At 37.5% G+C, this 19080-nt stretch overlaps 1 protein-coding gene across 11 annotated transcripts in view; it reads right to left on the bottom strand.

The window, feature by feature from the left end:
* ITSN2 (intersectin 2) overlaps positions 1 to 19080 on the bottom strand; it is a 126198-nt gene that overhangs the window by 27667 nt on the left and 79451 nt on the right. For 9 of the 11 annotated variants that reach the window (XM_059891815.1, XM_059891814.1, XM_010810287.4 and 6 more), the window contains 7 exons: positions 16243 to 16448; positions 14262 to 14326; positions 11404 to 11570; positions 8773 to 8818; positions 8473 to 8594; positions 7378 to 7474; positions 6770 to 6961 (listed from right to left, as the gene is read on the bottom strand). In XM_059891815.1, coding sequence (XP_059747798.1) covers positions 6770 to 6961; positions 7378 to 7474; positions 8473 to 8594; positions 8773 to 8818; positions 11404 to 11570; positions 14262 to 14326; positions 16243 to 16448 — 895 coding nt within the window. Of the gene's footprint in view, positions 1 to 1867; positions 5110 to 6769; positions 6962 to 7377; positions 7475 to 8472; positions 8595 to 8772; positions 8819 to 11403; positions 11571 to 14261; positions 14327 to 16242; positions 16449 to 19080 lie in introns of those variants that run through there. The other 2 variants (XM_024999512.2, XM_024999513.2) reach the window with 1 other exon arrangement.

Raw genomic sequence — 19080 nt, 5'->3', positions numbered from 1 at the left:
AACAATGGTGATATTAGCATAACCATCTGTTTATTCTCCTAGAACCTTTGTTTCTTGTCTTCATGGGTTCCTTTCACGACATAACCCTTAACCCCTGATACACTCAAAGGTCTGATTTTCTCCCCAGGTCACCTCATTTACTTTCACTGGCTCAGAAACTATCAATATGCATTCATGCCACCAGCTGATGTACATCTGACGCTGTATATCTTAATTATATCTCATTACCTGCTGGAGAATTCTATCTAGATGTCCCATGGGTACTTTGTAGTCAAAACCAAACTCATCTTTTTCTCCCAACTGATTTTTACTGCAGCTGGTGGCACCATGATTTCTCCCTGTCACCAAGATACAAACCTGGGAATCACACTGACCCTTTCACTTGCCCACACAATCCATAAATCCCCCAACTCCTCCCAGTGTTCCCTCAGAAACTATTCTTAATGCTGCTTCATGGTTTTTTCTCCACCTTCGCTTCACATAAGAATCATCTGAGGAGTTTTTAAAAATCCCCATGCCCAGGCCTCACTTCAGGCCATTTAAATCAGGACTCAGGCATCAACAGCTTGTCAAAGGCCCCCCAAGTGGTGATTCCAACGAGCAGCCAAACGAGCAATCTCTGGTTTAGCCCCCGGCCTGCTCTCAAGCCTCAACTTGTCTTATTGGCTTTCCACTTCCACTCCAGCAATAACGAACTGCTTATAGTCACCCCTCTCCTCCTGTATCTAGGCTGCTACTTGTCTCTATCACTCTCCCTACCACTCTACCCTCCAATCTGGCTTTCTCCTACTTATCTTATGGATCGAGCAGTTGCCTTATCCAGGAAGTCTTTTCTAATTCACCAATCTACAGATGAATTAGGCATTCCTCCTCCATACTCTCTTGTGTGCATGCATGCTAAGTCACTCAGTTGTGGTCAAATCTTTGCAACCCTAAGGACCATAGCCCGCCAGGCTCCTGTCCATGGGATTCTCCAGGCAAGAATACTGGAGTGGGTTTCCATGCCCTCCTGCAAGGGATCTTCCTGACCCAGGGACTGAATCCACGTCTGCTGGAGGGGCAGGCAGGTTCTTTACCACTAGCACCTCCTGGGAAGTCCCTGTACTCTCTTGGTGCCCAGTAAATCTCTCTCAGTGTGCTTAGCATGCTGTTTTATAATTACCTGCTTTCATGCCTGGTCCTCTTACAGTTAGGTCCTACCTGAGACCTGGACCACCTGACACTCATTTCCATATTCTCAGCACCTAGTACTCTGCATTCGCTTATACAAATGCTCAACACATGTTCGTTGAAAGACTTTACAGAGATCAAGATAGGTTTTTGCAAAGAGACAGTTTATATCATACATTGACAGATGGGTTGACTTTTGATCTACTTTTTTTCACTCAAGGTGAAACCACCAACTTGACTACTGAAGTGTAAAACTGCTTAACTCTGGTGCCTCCAAGCATCCAGTGGAATTTCTTTTGCTGAATATAGACTCTTATTATTTTGTACTAAAAATGTTTTAGTCTTACATTTGCAGTGAGTATTAACTTGTAAATTCCTTCCAATCTTTTTAGAGATAAAGTTGGATTAAAAATTATAAATAACGTAGTCTATTATTATCCTAGATATTTCTTTTGCTTTCAAATCAAAATTTCTTTTGCTTTTGAGATACATACACTTATCCTGGATCAAACTATCTCAATCGTTACCACTTAAAAATTTCTTTTGTCCCTTGTACTACAATACAACTTGCGGGTCTGGACCAAGAGACCACGTTAAGGAAAAACAGACATCCAAAGAAATTCAAACAGGACTACAATATAAACAGTTAAAAATAAGTTCTAAAGGATGCTTCAAAAGAAATACACAATACAAGTAATGTAGTTTGTGTCCCTTTAATAAACACACTTGCATAGTTATATTACAGTTTTGTAAAAATGAAAATGAATGACCTCATGCCAAGCGTGCCCAGCATTTGCACAATCTCAATATCTTTGATACTATAGTTTTCAAGACGCACAAAATAAAAATTTAAGGCAAAAAAACAGCACTTTGCAACAATAATTTATTACATTACAGTAGCATCACAGCAGCATCCAATAATGCCACTATAGGCAAAAGTCTCTCAGTCTTTCCATTAGAGTCTATTTACAAGAATTTATAACTTGGTAAAATTCATCCTAAGAAAACTTGGCAAATAAAGCTTTGGACTGGAATTGGCATTTCTTTCTCTACTTTTCCTTCCCCTACTTTATTTTAAACTATCAGAATTCATATTATATTTTTAAAACACTAATGTAGCAGTTATACTGTTTTAATAGCTGTATTATTTTAAAATGACTCCCTAGGATAAAGTTTTAGAGGAAACTATACAACAGGTAGGATTGATTTAGATTTTCAAATTTTCGAAAAAAAATCAGCTTTGGTCTTAGAACTGATTTTTTTCATTGCTGGAAAACCCATCAGGTTTAATCACATACTGTAGAAATGATTACAACATACTGCAATTTTAAAATAAACAGGTATTTTGATTCTTCACTTCCTACAGGGTTCAGATTTGCTCAGTTGTGCTCCCATTTTAAAAATTCTATCTTCCTGATAAACTCCTTCTAATGTCTCTTTCTAAGTAAACTGAAGCTGCCTCTTATACTGAATGAGGAAGAGAGCAAATATGTGGCTGAATATGAGGTATTGCAAAGGACTGCATGCTCTTTTAAGAAGGACAAGTTATTATTATATGTCATACCATTTCCTTTACTTTTAGCTTCCTGTCAAATGTATGACAAAATACCTAAACAGAGAGAGGTATTTCTGTAAATACAGTAAATTTATTTCCCAGACAGACACTCAGTTTAAATACGCCATTATAAGACTTGGTCCATAGTACCTGAAGAATATATTCTTTTCAAATTAATTTACAGACACTAATCTCTACCAGAATGTCATTCTTTATAGTTATCAGTGTAAAAGTGAAGCAATTTGAGCTACAAAGATACCTTTGAAATAATTTATCAGTGTATTAAATAAGCCCAAATTCAAAATTATAAAGAGAGAATGTTATACTATATCATGTGATTAATTAAGTGGTCTTATTTCTAACCTCAGGGTTTAAGGTGCATTTAAAGTGACTGCCCTGAATTTGAACCCAAGTAACATGTTCAGAAAATAAAAGGCAAGACCAAGTAACCCATACAATTTAGAAGATCAGCTGAATTTACAAGGACTCAGTCTTTACACTGTACCCTTTAGTGACTGCAGGCAAATCTGTTATGCCACCTGTAAAATAATATTATTGCTTTCCATTTAATGTCATATTTTATAAAAGTATCATGATCATGCCAAATGCTAAAAGTTGAGGTGGTCTAGTAACTAGAAATCCCTGCCTCAGGAAGCATACATGCCTGTCACCATACATTCCAATGATGTGAAGTATTCTGGAACACAGACATTTATATTTTGTGAAGTTCTAACTACGGTTTAGTTGATTCTTCCTCAAGTGTTGTAAAGTTATGATTTAGGCAACATATGACTAAAATCATTCATTCATAATGTATAGGCACATTAACACAAATATTGCACAAAATATGCCTCAGAGATATAAAAACACATTTCACTCTTCTTAAAGAACTCTGTGAGGAAATAAGACTCTGTGATTGTATGTACACTTTTCCTGATAATACTTGGACATTCAGAAACAGTAGATTGCACTGCAGTTTGTAAACAGTTTAAATTGCATAATCTTCTCATTGATTTTCAAATATGATTTAATACTATCCACTAAAAGTCAACTAAGTACTCTCACATTTATAATAATGTTTTACTATCCTTGCAGTTTTTGGCTCAAGGAAAAGAAGTAAAGTCCTATGCCAAAGTTGCCAATGTGGTTGAAGAACAGATATTAGGTAGAGAATTCTGAATGGTAAAATCAGTTCTGTAGCCACAAAGCAGCTTCATGGACACAGAGGAATGCCAGCTCCCACACAGCTTTCCTTCACTCTAATTCATTCTCAACTAGATAGAGACTGCCTGCTTCAAGGGCATTTAAACTCTTCAAGCATTCCTTATGATCTTTACTAAATGCATTAAGAAGAAAGTCAACCAGTGCCCCTTTGTGACCTAGGACATGGAGTTACCTCATTAAAATAGATAACATGAATTTCTGACTTTAAAATGTATAGATATAAATTCTCTGCCTAAGGTAGGGAAAGTTTCATATCTTGTAGTCAATGATGGGAGCCTTTCATTCTTCAAAAATAATCCATTTTTAGGCAATCAGTAAAGAAGTAACAACTGACTGTGGCAGCACATTAGCAGTATCTTCACGAGCCCAGAGACCCCAGTGGACTCCCAGGGTACAGGGCTCATTTTGGGACAGCTGCTATAGATAAAACCCACCCTGCTCTGCACATATGGCTGGGTAAGGCAGGCCGCTTCCCTCTTCTATGTGTAAGAAGAGTTCCTCCAAAGTGTCATCACTCCCACATCAAAATACACAGAAAATAGAGAAAAGGATATTTCCAATTCTCGGCCTTTTAACAAACTTAAATATTGGTACTTATAGTGGCATATTAGAAAGTAATAGAGGAAAACAGTGCCTATTGGGGGACAAATCGCATATTGAACCAATTAAGGGCTCACTGTGATTAGGATTAGGTCAAACATAACAGCAAAACATAAGCAATTCTGAATTCTGTAATGAATATACATGTTGCAGTAACATTAGAAAAGCATGGCAGCCCATTCCAAACCAGCAAGAACAGTTTGTGCAAATAGTGGGTCTTTGTGTGTTTGAACTCCCACCATGTAAGGGCAAACTCAGTATGCATGCTAATGACCTACAATTACCAAATTAAAAAAGGAGAAAAATGCTAAAGGATGCCAGAGTGAACAGCAGGGAAAGCCACACAAAGACCCACTATCCTTTAACTTGTTACAAATAAATTTTAACTGTAAATTAGAAACACAGAGAAATAATCACAAGTGGCTCTAACATTTGAGAACGAAGCTAAGGAATTGTGTAGGAGATATTTGATCAGGGCTGCCTGCCCTGTCTCCACGCTAGAGTCAAACTTGGATAGTGGGTCTCTGGGGTGCTTTCACACTGGAAGGCAACACTGGGTCCTATAAAAAGAAAAACGAGGGATAAAATGAACATAAAGCAAATCAAGGGGGTGAGAAAAATTCTACTGATTACATGCAACATCAACAAGTTTGAACTATGAAAATTCTCAACCTTTAGAAAATATCCTACCTACCTAGTAAAATGAAAGTAATATTTATAAAGGCTTGAGAAACACACACGATAGTCTAAAACTTAACTAGTTTTCACTGACGCGTATACTCCTGGCTGTTCTTCCTTTAGATCACTTCCATTTTTTCTTATATTTCTTATTATAAAAGACTTAAAAGGGAAAAATATGTTCCACCATTGGAAAACAAGATAACAACAAAACATTTGGAAAACGATCACTTTACATTGTAGACACTATGAAAGTCAAATGCACTGATAAACTAGAATGCCTCCAAGGATCACTTAGCCCAAGATCTTCCAGACCTTCCTCTCTCAGGCCCAGGAAAGACCCCTCGGGTATTTTTATTAACCAGACAAACTGGCAAGCCCTGAAAACTGCCAAACCATCAGCAGAATTTAAAAATGGTCTTTCATTTAAGTAATCCAAGTTTTATAATTTTCCTTACTATCTCTTCTGAAACCCTGAGGTATTTTTAGGAATATTCAAAGCATAAAAAACTGGACTCCACATCCAGACTGGGAAATTCAGCTGCTCTATCTAAAGGACCGTCTTCTCCCCAAATCACAATGATCTTTATGAGCTCTAAAGTGAAAATAATGCACTAATAATTTAAAATGATAGATACAGTACAAAGTAAATTAATAATACTTGCACTTAATTGTAAACACAGCTCAGCTTTGACTGGGTTACCATTTATATGTTCTTAGAAGCTAAGTTAAAATGAAAGGCTAAAGCTTTTAGATAATTTCACAAGAATGATAAAAACACAAACCATGATGTATTTTATTAAGAAGGACAAAAAGATCAAAAGGGTGAGGAAAGGTGACCTCTATTTTATGAAGCTAAAAAAATATTTCCAAGTACTGTTTATTCTCTAATGCTACATTTACTGTCAAGGGTAAGAAAGGTTAGGTAACTATCAAGAGATAATTTTATGTAATACCAAATCATATACATTGAGATATGGACCCCTGCAGTAAAAGTAGTGAAACGGATCTTAATTCATATATCTCTGTGGCATGAGTTACCTACCTTAAAAGATCACCTAATGAGATTTTTGCAAGCACTTTATTTGTAAAATAAATTTTATAATTTTCTTCTAACCTGGGTGATGTGTAATAACGTGGGAAATAAGGTTGCAAAATTAATAGCACCTGTACACTAAAAGGGTCATTGTGCACAGGTGAATACGCTAACTGCCAGCTAGTCTCTACTCTCTCTCAAGCTGAAAAAGGCTGGTGTAAAGAGAAGCCGCAGTGTAGACTGCTATCATACCAAGGAACTCATGAAAGAACTAGAACTTTTTTCAGATAAAGTCTAACAGTAAGGTCTGAAGCTAGGTAAAAAGTATTTGAAAAAAAGCAATATAACTTTTGATTTTGTGAAAGTTTCTTATTTTATTTTCTTACTCTAAACATTAATATACATTCACTGAGAGTGCTAAGATTTGGTTGAGAAAAGTAAGGAATGCAGTTCTGTATGTTAAAGCTGATGCACTATTAAGAAGTAAATAGTTTGATATTACTCACACTGTTGACTTGGATCTGCATCTGTCGTCATCTTAACGTAGTTTGAAGGGAAGAGACCAGTCACCCCACTGGTTTCTCCTTGCCACCAGTCAGGATCATCCTTGTTTAGAACATTAATAAGCTGTCCCTTGGAGAAACTGAGCTCGTCCTCGTTGTTTGCCGTGTAGTCATACATGGCGATCACCTGACACACTAGCAGAGGAATAATGACAAAGTAACAAGTTAAATTGAGTAAGTCTTCCTATTAGCATCATATGTTAAAATTCTGCTAACATTTCCTTTAGCTGTTCTCTCCCACCCTCCTTCCTCTATTCCCTGTTTCACAAAAGCAAGAATTTCCCAAATGTAGTTTGGAAATCCAAGCGACTGCTTTGAAGTATGATGGTAGAGCAATTAAACAATTTCAAGGAGTGATGTAGTCCAAGCATCACTGAACAGCTGGCTGTTTCTAACAGAACTTTTTGGAAAGGAAGTTCTCACAGAGGTAAAGAAAGAACAAATTTTAAAAATATTTTTCAAAGAATTGGCTAATCTAAGAAATGCTGAGTTAAAAAAAAAAAAACAAACAAACTTCCTAAGATGAAACCCAAGTTAACCCATTTCCATACCAGGATGAAAGGCAGGCGCAGTTCTTTCACTACTTGGACCCAAAAGTTTAACATGGCTGGCAGGAAACCATCCTTTCTGTCGCTTTTTCCCTCTGGCCTATAAAATTAGCAAAAAGAACACAAAAAATGAGACTAAAGACAATTATTGAGACATAAACTAAAAATAAGAAAATCCAAACTGTGTAGTAAAGAATTTAACCTTGCCCAAAGGGAGGCCTGGCCTTTGCCTATGGCTCCTGGAAGGTAATCTCTAAACCTTTGAGACGTCTTGACTGTTCAAAGAGTGTCTCAGTTTATGTGGGGGGCCGTAACGATGCAGGAGAGCCTAATGATGTGATTTATGGTGGGCCCTCTGGGTCATAATATGAACACAACCTCTGGAGGGACTGGAGACTGAGTTCAGCCATGTGAGCAATCAACCGTGTCTATTTGATGGGGTTTCAATAAACACGCTGGAAACCAAGGCTCAAGTGAGCTGCTGCTTGGCAATACTCCATGTGTACTGTTGCCAGGAGATTTAATGCTGCCCATGACTCCATGGGGAGAGAACAACGGGAAGCTCTGTGTTAGGAACCCTCCTGAACTCTGATCCATACATCTCTTCCCTTGGCTAATTTTAATCTAAATCCTTTTGCTGTAATAAATTGTAACCAGGAGTATAACAGCTTTCAGTGAGTCCTGTGAGTTTTTATGGGAAATTACTGAATCTGGGAGTGGTCTCAGGGCCCTCCAAATTTACAATCTGTGTTAGGAGGGAGGGTATCTTGAGAACACTTGAATTCTGCATTGGCCTTCGAGGTCAATATTAAACAACTGAAAGATTTAATATGCATCTCAACACTATTTGTAGAAGTCTATTTGGAGATTGTTCAGTCTCAAAGTTCTCTGCATACTTCACACAAATAATATTTATAAACTAAGAAGACCTTTCTAATGTTCTCCTAATAAGTAAATACCTCTTGGAGCTTTGTTAATTATCAAACTAATTATTAATCAGTCAAATAAGATAAATTAAATTTTTATTAATCTTATTTTTCTAATGAGCAGGCATTACTTTTATAATAAAATTAACAAATGTTATTTAAAAGTTATTACCTGTAATTCCCCTTGCCACCACCCACTTGTGTTTTTCTTTAGAATTAGTATTAACTGTCCTGGTGCGAGGCTAAGCTGTTCAGAACCAGAAGCCGCATATGCTGATGTTACTTGAGCAATCTCTGAAAAGAAGAAAAACAAGGGACTATGAATTCAAGACTATTAAACACCCTAGTAGTTCGTCAGCTTCATCATGATACATATACCAGGTTTTTTTTTTAAGAAGAAATATAAGGGACTATGAATTCAAGACTATTAATGAACACTTTGGTAGTTTGTCAGCTTCATCATGATACATACCAGGTTTCTTATTTGATGTTCCAGATTTGCTAGAACTCCCAAAACCCTATAAGGAAAAGATACAGTTTTATCATTTTTCAACAATCCAGGGTTAAAAGTACACAGGCTATTAGGGACTAGAGATTTCTAATTCCCAGGGTTATCGTTTCTTTAGAGTAAGAGCAAAATAATGATTAACCTTATACTGATCAAGTAAGTTAAGAATCCAATACTTATGGGAGATCTGATTCTGATAGAATACATTATATGTAAGTAGCTGATGTTGGCAACTCAACAGGAACAGCTCATTTTCTGAATCTTTTCTGAATATTAAATGTTAATACAAATACATTTCATCATTGGGGGGTCAGAATCAATGCCCACCACATATAACACATGTGCTCTGGCTATGTTAAGGCATATGTGAGTTTTGCTCCTGTTACATACAAGGTAATGCTTTTATTTTTAATTTTTTTGCCATGTTCCTCCTGAACCTGACCTAAGAATAAAGAATCAGATCAGATCAGTGGCTCAGTCGTGTCCGACTCTTTGCGACCCCATGAATCGCAGCACGCCAGGCCTCCCTGTCCATCACCAACTCCCACAGTTCACTCAGACTCACGTCCATCGAGTCAGTGATGCCATCCAGCCATCTCACCCTCTGTTGTCCCCTTCTCCTCCTGCCCCCAATCCCTCCCAGCATCAGGGTCTTTTCCAATGAATCAACTCTTCGCATGAGGTGGCCAAAGTACTGGAGTTTCAGCTTTAGCATCATTCCTTCCAAAGAAATCCCAGGGCTGATCTCCTTCAGAATGGACTGGTTGGATCTCCTTGCAGTCCAAGGGACTCTCAAGAGTCTTCTCCAACACCACAGTTCAAAAGCATCAGTTCTTCGGCGCTCAGCCTTCTTCACAGTCCAACTCTCACATCACAGGAAAAACCATAGCCTTGACTGGATGAAGCTTTGTTGGCAAAGTAATGTCTCTGCTTTTGAATATGCTATCTAGGTTGGTCATAACTTTCCTTGCAAGGAGTAAGCGTCTTTTAATTTCATGGCTGCAGTCACCATCTGTAGTGATATACATACCGGCAACTATGACCTGTTTGACTTTACAGGATAAGTTGGCCCAATCACACTTCTTATTTTTAGGAACTGTTATTTGTAGACGTTTTAATGATGGCCATTCTGTCAGGTGGTACTTCACTGTACTTTTGAATTTGCATTTCTCTAGTAAGCAGTGATATGTTGAGCAGTTTTTCATGTGCCTATTGGTCATCTGTATTTCTTCTATGGAGAAATGTCTATTTAAGTTTTCTCCCCATTTTTCAATTGGGTTTTTTTTTTTTTTTTTTTTCCAATTGGGTTGTTTTTTTGGTGTTGTTGAGTTGTATAAGCTGTTTGTGTATTTTGGAAATTAAGCCCTTGTCAGTTACATCATTTGCAAATATTTTCTCCCATTCTGTAGGTTGTCTTTTCATTTTGTTTATGGTTTCTATTACTATACAAAAGCTTGTAAGTTTATTAGGTCCCATTTGTTTATTTTTTGTTTTTATTTGTATTGCCCTTGGAGACTGACTGAAGAAAACAGTGGTATGATTTACATCAGAGAATGTTTTACCTGTGATCTCTTCTAGGTGTTTTATGGTGTCATGTCTTATGTTTAAGTCTTTAAGCCACAAATGTAATTTTTAAAATATTATATAATGAAATGTAGCAATAAGTGAATACTTGCATAACTCAGTGATTCAGTATTTGCCAAATGATCAATGAATGATGTCATCACACTCGGTATGCAAAACAGACTGGTGAATTTAAAAAAAAAAAAAAACAAAAAAAACAATAAGGAATGTTCACTGATTTGGCTTCAGATTCTGCACTGCAAGTAATCTATAAGAATTTAGTACTTGTTAAGTTTTGGTACAGCAGTGTTAAAGAATATCCACAGGTATCCGAACATGTTATTAAAATACTTTTGTTATCGCTCATATTTGTGTGAGGTTGAATTTTCTTCAACTACTTCAACCAAAAGAATATACTACTCTTTCCATTAAACACTTTTGAAGAGGGAGAAGTACATATTTGTTTTCCATTAAAAGCAATTTATTTAAGTCATCATATAGTGGGTTTAATTTCGTTATTTCAAAATGAATTAGTAAATTTTTAAAAATTTCAGTCTTAATTTCTAATATGGGAAATATTGCTAGATATAATCCATATATTTTCAGAAACTTTGGAGTCCTCAATAACTTTTAAGAATGTGCAAAGTTCCTGAAATAAAAAAGTCTGGGAACTGCTGCTAGTGGTAGGAGAAAGGCAGCAGGAACTCTAAGTGTGCGCTGGGTCATAATAACGGCAGAGCCTCAAAGATTTACGGATTCCTTTTAAGCCTCCCTGAATCCAAACCATTCCCTAACTTCAGTTATCATGAGGTCTGCCCCTATCTATGGCTCTTGTTCTTGGAATTTCATAAAATCACTTCTCCTTTATCTAACAGGATCTCTGTGATAAACTATATTTTATTGGAGTTACCTTAAATGGTCTCCTTGTAACCAAAGCAGCCCAACCAAAACCATATGTAAGCATCCTTTATAAATATGAACCTTGAGCAACAGGAATGGAATGATTCTGTTTCTATACCAAAGTAACTCTACCTCCTGATCTTTTGGTTTGACATAATTTGATGGAAAAATTCCAGTTCTGTCTCCAATACTTCCTGTCCACCATTCTCCATCTTTCTGGGTCACCAATATTTCTTCACCTTCAGTGAAAGTCAAATCTCCAGGTTCTACACTTGAATATGAATAAAGTGCAATATACTCTGTAGGGAATAAAGAAAAAGAAAAACTAATTTTGGTTATAAGATTACAGAAGTAAAAAAAAAAGTGTTAATTTCCAAGATTTTGAGTAAATTAGCTGTAAAAGACCTTGTGACTTAAGGAAACCTAATGTAAAGAGACGTTAACGTAGAAAGTAGAATGAAGTAATTACTTAATAATTACTAGAAAAAGACTGGGGCTCCCCAGGTGGTGCTAGTGGTAAAGAAACCGCCTGCCAGTGCAGGAATTGTAAGAGACACAGGTTCGATCCCTTTAATCAGGAAGATCCCTGGAGAAGGAAATTGCATCCTACTCCAGTATTCTTGCCTGGAGAATGACATGGACAGAGGAGGCTGGTGGGCTGCAGTCCATGGGACCACACAGTCAGATACAACTGAAGCGACTTAGGATGGATGGAAAGCTTTATCACAGGTTTCTTTTTTCCCACTGTATCATCATCATCATCATCATCATGTCACAGAGAATAACCCCAAAGCTACAAATATATATCAGTATCTCTACAGGGTCAAGACATGGAAAAGTTTTTTTAACCTTCTTACATATAGTTTAATCTCTTAAATTCTTTTCTCTTTAATTCTTTTATATACAGTTATGCAAATGCCCACTCTTCAGCTGACATCAATATGAGAGGCCAGTTTCCATCACAATGGTCCAGCTCCTAGCACGGTGCTTGGCATGGAATAGATGCTCCATAAATATTTGTTAATGAATAACCTTAAGGGAACTATTTAAGTTTTTATATGTATTTGTTGACATGAAATTTGATCTGCAGATCATAAACTGAAGATGACCAGAACCATCAAACAAAAACTATTTACTATCCACATTCCCATACTATTCAATTTAGCTGACTCAATAAAACAAAAAATGGACTGCAAGCTTAAGGTATGTTGTAATAAGCGAGGTTCTTTTCAAAATGCTCCTCACCACTTTCCTAGCATCATTCCACTGCCTTTATTCCACAGTACACCTCCGGCTCTAGGCTTGCTGGTAACTCAAGTTCCCTAGGACTTCCCTGGTGGCTCAGGCGGTAAAGCATCTGTCTACAATGAGGGAGACCTGGGTTCGATCCCTGGGTTGGGAAGATTCCCCTGGAAAAGGAAATGGCTATCCATTCCAGTACTATCGCCTGGAAAATCCCATGGACAGAGGAGCCTGGTAGGCTACAGTCCATGGGGTTGCAAAGAGTCGGACACGACTGAGCGACTTCAATTTCCTTTCCTTTCCTTTCCTAACCTTTCACAGCTGAGCCTTGGCTCACGCCTTTCCCTCTGTCCACCAAGCCTTCTCTTCCTTCATCACTAAGCAAGACCCTACTCATTGTTTAAGATGATTCAATGTGGCCACCTCTGTGGATTCATAGGTCCTACTCAAAATTGTGTTTTCATTTAGAATTTATTACAATTATATGCCTATCCTTCCCATTCTACTATTAGCACCTGGGAAACTGTGTTTTATTCATCCTTGTATATGATGAATAAAACATAATTCTAGGCTTTAGAATAGAATCTCTAATGTAGTAGATAATGAATAAACTGTTTAAATTACTATTAAACTGATTTTCTTGAGCAATATAAACAAAATGTAAACTATTCAACTAGTTTTACAATGGATATATACAATTCATTTATAAACCTATAAAACTATTACATAAAAACACTGTCTGAAGTAAGGATAGACATTTTTCAACACATTTTCAAAATTAAGATAGTCAAACCACCCAAGGGGCAACAAAAATTTCTTTGTAATATTTATGATTAAAGTATATCTTGATTTCAAATCCTACTTAATAATTTATGTGCCATACTGTAATTAAAATGCAATTCAGCAAATTCCCTGGTGGGCCAGTTGTTAGGACTCCATGCTCTCACTGCCAAGGGCCTGGGTTCAATCCTTGGTCAGGGAACTAAAAATTCTACAAGCTGCACAGTGTGGCTAAAAAAAAAGGCAATTCATAAACAACTAAATGTACTAAAATTTCCTTATATTTTAAACATCTATAATATATAATAAAAGGAAAACAAAAAATTTTATGCTATTTCATTTCAACACTTATCTATTTATTTATTGAGGTCATGGTGGAGAGGTCTGACAGAATGTGGCCCACTGGAGAAGGGAATGGCAAACCACTTCAGTATTCTTGCCTTGAGAACCCCACGAACAATATGAAAAGGCAAAAAGATAGGACACTGAAAGATGAACTCCCCAGGTCAGTAGATACCCAATATGCTACTGGGAGCTGACTCGTTTGAAAAGACCCTGATGTTAGGAAAGACAGAGCAGGAGAAGGGGACAACAGAGATGAGATGGTTGGATGGTGTCACCGACTCAATGGATATGAGTCTGGGTAGACTCGGAGTTGGTGATGGACAGGGAGGCCTGGCATGCTGCGGTTCATGGGGTGGCAAACGGTCGGACACGACTGAGTGACTGAACTGAACTGATATGAACTTTTATAGTACTGATTTTTTTAAAGTGTCAAGTATTTTCAGTCATTTATTTTCTATCTCCTAAATATTCATGTGAAATAGAGTGGCAGCAGGTTTCTTCTAATTTCACTTTAACACTGAAGACACAAAAGCAATAAGAGTAACAACTGTGGGAAGTCAGTTATATAACTAGTCAGTAGCTAATCTGACCTCCATCCAATTTACAAATTAACCAAAGCTCACCTTCTCCCACTGTACAGGCTGCAGAGGCAGGTTTCTTGTTTACAGATGCATACAAAGCTTCTGGTCTGCCAAATAAACACACAAAACAGATAAAAAACAATAATAATACAATAAAAAGGGTATCATCACATAAATAAAAAAGAAAGACGGTTTGATGAAGACAGCACGTTTTTAGCAGTGTGCTCTTTTAAGGGCTAAAATTAACTGAAATATTGTCTCAGTACACAAGCTAGAAATACGCTCATACACTTCAAAATCTTAGTGGATTATAAACTGCCTACTTACAAACTACTAAATTTTTAAAATCTATTTAATTTCAATATGATTTATAAATAGTTCTTCAAATGTGAGTTATTTGGCTTTTCTAAATCTAAAAGACATTACACACCGGTAAATGGGCAGTCATTTGGTGAAGCACATATGGGGCTGGATTTGGTTAGGAAAAAATAAGGACAATTATAAATTTTACTACTTGTTTACAGCACAGTACATTTAAAATATATAAAAATAACAGCACTTTATTTTTACATCTGGAAACATATATAGCTTTTATTTTTCAATTTAACCTAGGAAACTGTTCTAAAAAATCTAGAAAACTGTGGCAGTAAGAACTAGACATCTGTATATATATCAGGGGTCCCCAATTATGTGACCAAATTGTATAGTGAAGCAGTTTTCGGGTTAAAAGTGGACTCTTACTACAACTCATGGGCACACCAAATGGACTGCCTGGCTGAATTCTCCATTACTATAGGTTTTCAAGTTGTGTGCCCTATCTGTTAGAAAGGATCAGTAATCGAATGAAAAGTTAGAAGAAATGTCTTTTTAAGCATTTAAACTTAACCTATTTGTGTCTATGTGTTCCTTCTCTGTAAAATGCTATGGAGTTTAAATAAGATAATTACCATAAAGGGTCTGGCACAGTGCCAGCACACACATCAGCTATTACTGTTGCTACTGTTATCACACGCTCTAGAATTCCACGTCAGTTTGAAAAGTAAATGTCTTCTGACATTTGAACTAAAAATTAATGTACAGAACCTTAGCACTGAAAGAATTTTTAAAGATTTTTTAGTTATTTTCATTAAATCAGTGAAAAAACTCGAGACCAAGAAGGCTTACCCCATACAGTCTGGCAAAAATAGAATCAGAACTCAAGGATCTTAATTTCCAATGACCCCATTCCTTTTCAATAAATCATTTTGCTTTTCTATTTAGACCAACTTCCACATAAAACACAAGTGATAATTATCCACAGCTACATTAGAGTACTTAGTTCTTGGTAGTAAAGATGTTTGATGACCTGACTCCCCTACAGACTGGGAAATAAAGACCAGAGACCCCATCCGGTTTTGTTTTTTGTTCATGCAAAAGTTTCATTCGTGTGTTCTTTCGTTAGCTCCTCTCTTCACTAAGCAAGTATGATTGAGCAGCTACTAGGCATTAAGGTCACACTAGGTATCGAAAATCTAAAATGCAAACAAAAAAGACATGAATCCCACCTCCTAGAGCTTATGATCTAATAAGGAATATAGGTAAGAAGGGAAATAGCTACAACACAGTGTGTCATGAGCACCAAGAAAGGTGACCTGCAAGGAACTCTGGAGATCCAGAGATGGGAGAGGCAGAGGCAAGGCCCTCAGTAAAGGTTTATCTAAATATTGACAGTTCACAGTAAACAAGGGAGAAAGCTCCAAAGGAAATGAACAATAACTTCTCTAACCTGCTGGTGCAAAGAAAGCAAACGATCTAAAATTTTAAGCACTTTGAAAACTTTAGGAATCTGAAATAACTAGAATAAAAGATATTCTAAAACTGGTACAAATACCTTAGGTATTTCACTCTAGGAATCACCATTCTGATATTCAGACTTAAGTTTAAACTTCTAATTTTCCTGCACAGCCAGTTGTACTTTGGCTGACTCATCAGTGAAACTGGCAACATCCACATCTCATGTAAACACACAAAACTAAGTGCTTACTCTTCCCGCTTAACTTCACTCCCAGGGATGATTTTGACGTAAGATTTCGGAAACCATCCTCTTCCTCCGTGAACCTCCCCAAACCACCAATTTTCTTGCTGCTCTAAGACAGTAATAATATCATGTTTTGAGAAGTTCAAGTGGTTTTCTTTCTTTGCAGTCCAAGAACAAAGGGCCTGTGCTTTCAGGTTTTCTACAACCTGTCCCTGTGAATACAAAACCACAAAATCAGAAACAAACAGAAAACAATGACAACTGTCATTTCTGTTTCCCAGGATATAACATACTTACTGCTCAAACAACAGACTGGTTTGGTATGGCAGTGAGTTATTATCAATGATGACTTAAGATAATCTTAATCTACTGATTTAAAATTATATATGACAGACAACCATCTGAATAGCCTTCTATGAATTTAAAGACCCAACACTTACCATTCAAGGAGACACCTTGGCATTAAGCACCATGGGTATGGAAGGCAAACCCTGTACTGAAGAAGCGTACTCACAGACCCACTAAGTATGTATCAGGTAACAAATGAAAAGGGAAACCTTTCTTTCCTCACTTCCAAGTCTCCGCACTGCAGTGGATCCAGTTTATTCCACAAGGATGGAGATGCAGCTGTGCTCGACCTTCTTCCACTTTTGTTTTCTGTCTCCTAACTTCTTCATATTCTTCTTCTTCCTTTCTTGTCTTCTCTCAGAGGAAGGAGTGTTTCTGTTTTGTTGATAAGGCTAACCCCTCTACCTGGGCTCTAAACTTTCTACCAGGTCCTCCCATTTTCTAAAAATATTTTGTAACTTCGTGAATTCTCTCTTTTGAATCTTTAATTTCTTTACTTCTCTACTTAATTCTACTTCTAACTTTCTTAAAGAAACAGAAATCTTGCACTTGCTTTCCAATTTCACCTCAGTCCATTCTAATTTAGGTTCTGCAATCGTTTTACTACTGAACTTCTTGACAAGGTTACTGATAACGTCAGAGCCAAAAGTTTCTTCAAACCCTTTCTTTCCCTGATCTCTGATTGGCAGTGACATCACTGAAACCCCTCCACTTTTCTGAAGCTCACAGTCTGGTGACTGATGGCTCCTCTTTGGTCCAGCCTCTTTCTCTTCCTGTTTCACATGATTTCTCTTAAAATCTTATTTATGCCTAGGATCTCTCAAATCTGTATCTTTTAAAATTTATATACTTTTATTTATTTATTTCTGGCTGGGCAGAGTCTTCGTTGCTGCTCAGGCTTTTCTCTAGTTGCAGGGAGTGGGGGCTACTCTCTAGCTGTGGTGCTCAGGCTTCTTGTTGCAGTGGCTTCTCCTGTTGCAGAGCACAGGTTCTAGGGTGCATGGGTTCAGTAGGTGAAGCTCGTGGGCTCGAGTGCACAGGCTCAGTAGTTGTGGTACACAGGCTTAGTTGCTCTGTGGCATGTGGGATCTTCCTGGATCAGGGATCAAACTCATGTCTCCTGCATTAGCAGGTGTCTTTTTTACCACTGAGCTACCAGAGAAGCCCTCAAATCTATATTTTAACTGTAACTTTATCTTTTGACCTCTAGACTTGTAAATCAAGCTGCCTGCTGGGCCTGCCCTCATGCTTGGTATACAAATACCTAAGTTATACATCTGAAATGTAATCACTTTTAGAACTCACCAAACCCATTCCTCCTACATTGTACAATGATACCACCATCCTCTCAGTCACTTGAGCTAAAGACCTTGAAGAGGTATCTTTAACTTCAACTTCTTCCTCATTCCTCACGTTCGATGGATTGCCAAATTTTGGTTGACTAATACTTTTTTAAGTCCCTCTCCTCTTCTGTATATTTTCACTACTGTGACACTGATTCACAGCATCACCTGTTACTACTGTAATATCCTCCCTTTGGTGGTCTCCTCCCTTTGCTTCCTTCTACCAATCTGGCCTCTACATGACTGCCAGAGTTCTCTCTCTAAAATACACAACTCAACTCTCCTTTTGAAAACCTTCATGGGCTTTCCACTGGCAGCTCAGCTGGTAAAGAATCCACCTGCAATGCGGGAGAGACCTGGGTTCGATCACTGGGTTGGGAAGATCTCCTGGAGAAGGGAACGGCTACCCACTCCAGTATTCTGGCCCGGAGAATTCCACGGACAGAGGAGCCTGGCAAGCTATAGACCACGGGGTCGCAAACAGTCAGACACGACTGAGCGACGTTCACATGGACTTTCCACTGCCAGCTGCTTAGTATGACATTAAATGCTTCACAAATAAATCTCAACCTCTCTCTCCAACTACATTTTAACACTTTCTTTATGAATCTGGTAATCTAGCCACACTATAAACAATACTTGTTTCCTATAAACTCCTGTGTTAACATGCCTCAGTGACTTTCCCCAAATTGTTCTTTCACAGGAATAACTTTCCTTCTCTGTTTGTTAAAAGCTTGCTCATTTTTGAGTGTTCTACTGAAATTGTGAAGCCTATTGTGAAGCCTGCTCTGATTCCCACTGGTTGAACTGAAATACTCTCTCTTCTGTATACCCCTTAGGATTTCATAAAATATCTTCATTACAACACTTCTCATACAGTTTTTTATTTGTGTCTTCATTAGCTGATGACTAACGACAGAATTTTCTTCCATTAAATTTCTAGCACAGAATAAATGCCTAGGACCTATGGTCACACAATAAACATTTTTTGAGTAAGGTGAAATCTGCAGGACTCTATTCTGATAAAGTCTGCAATTTCTTTTTAATAATGTTAATGTAACAATGGGCTTCCCTCATAGCTCAGTCTGTAAAGAATCTGCCTGCAATGCAGGAGACCGGGGTTCGATTCCTGGGTCGGGAAGACGCCCTGGAG

The sequence above is a fragment of the Bos taurus genome, chromosome 11 (genome assembly GCF_002263795.3).
Source record: "Bos taurus isolate L1 Dominette 01449 registration number 42190680 breed Hereford chromosome 11, ARS-UCD2.0, whole genome shotgun sequence".
NCBI lineage: Eukaryota > Metazoa > Chordata > Mammalia > Artiodactyla > Bovidae > Bos > Bos taurus.
The sequence above is the reverse complement of the archived record's forward strand: the minus strand, read 5'-3'. Positions and strand labels throughout refer to the sequence as shown.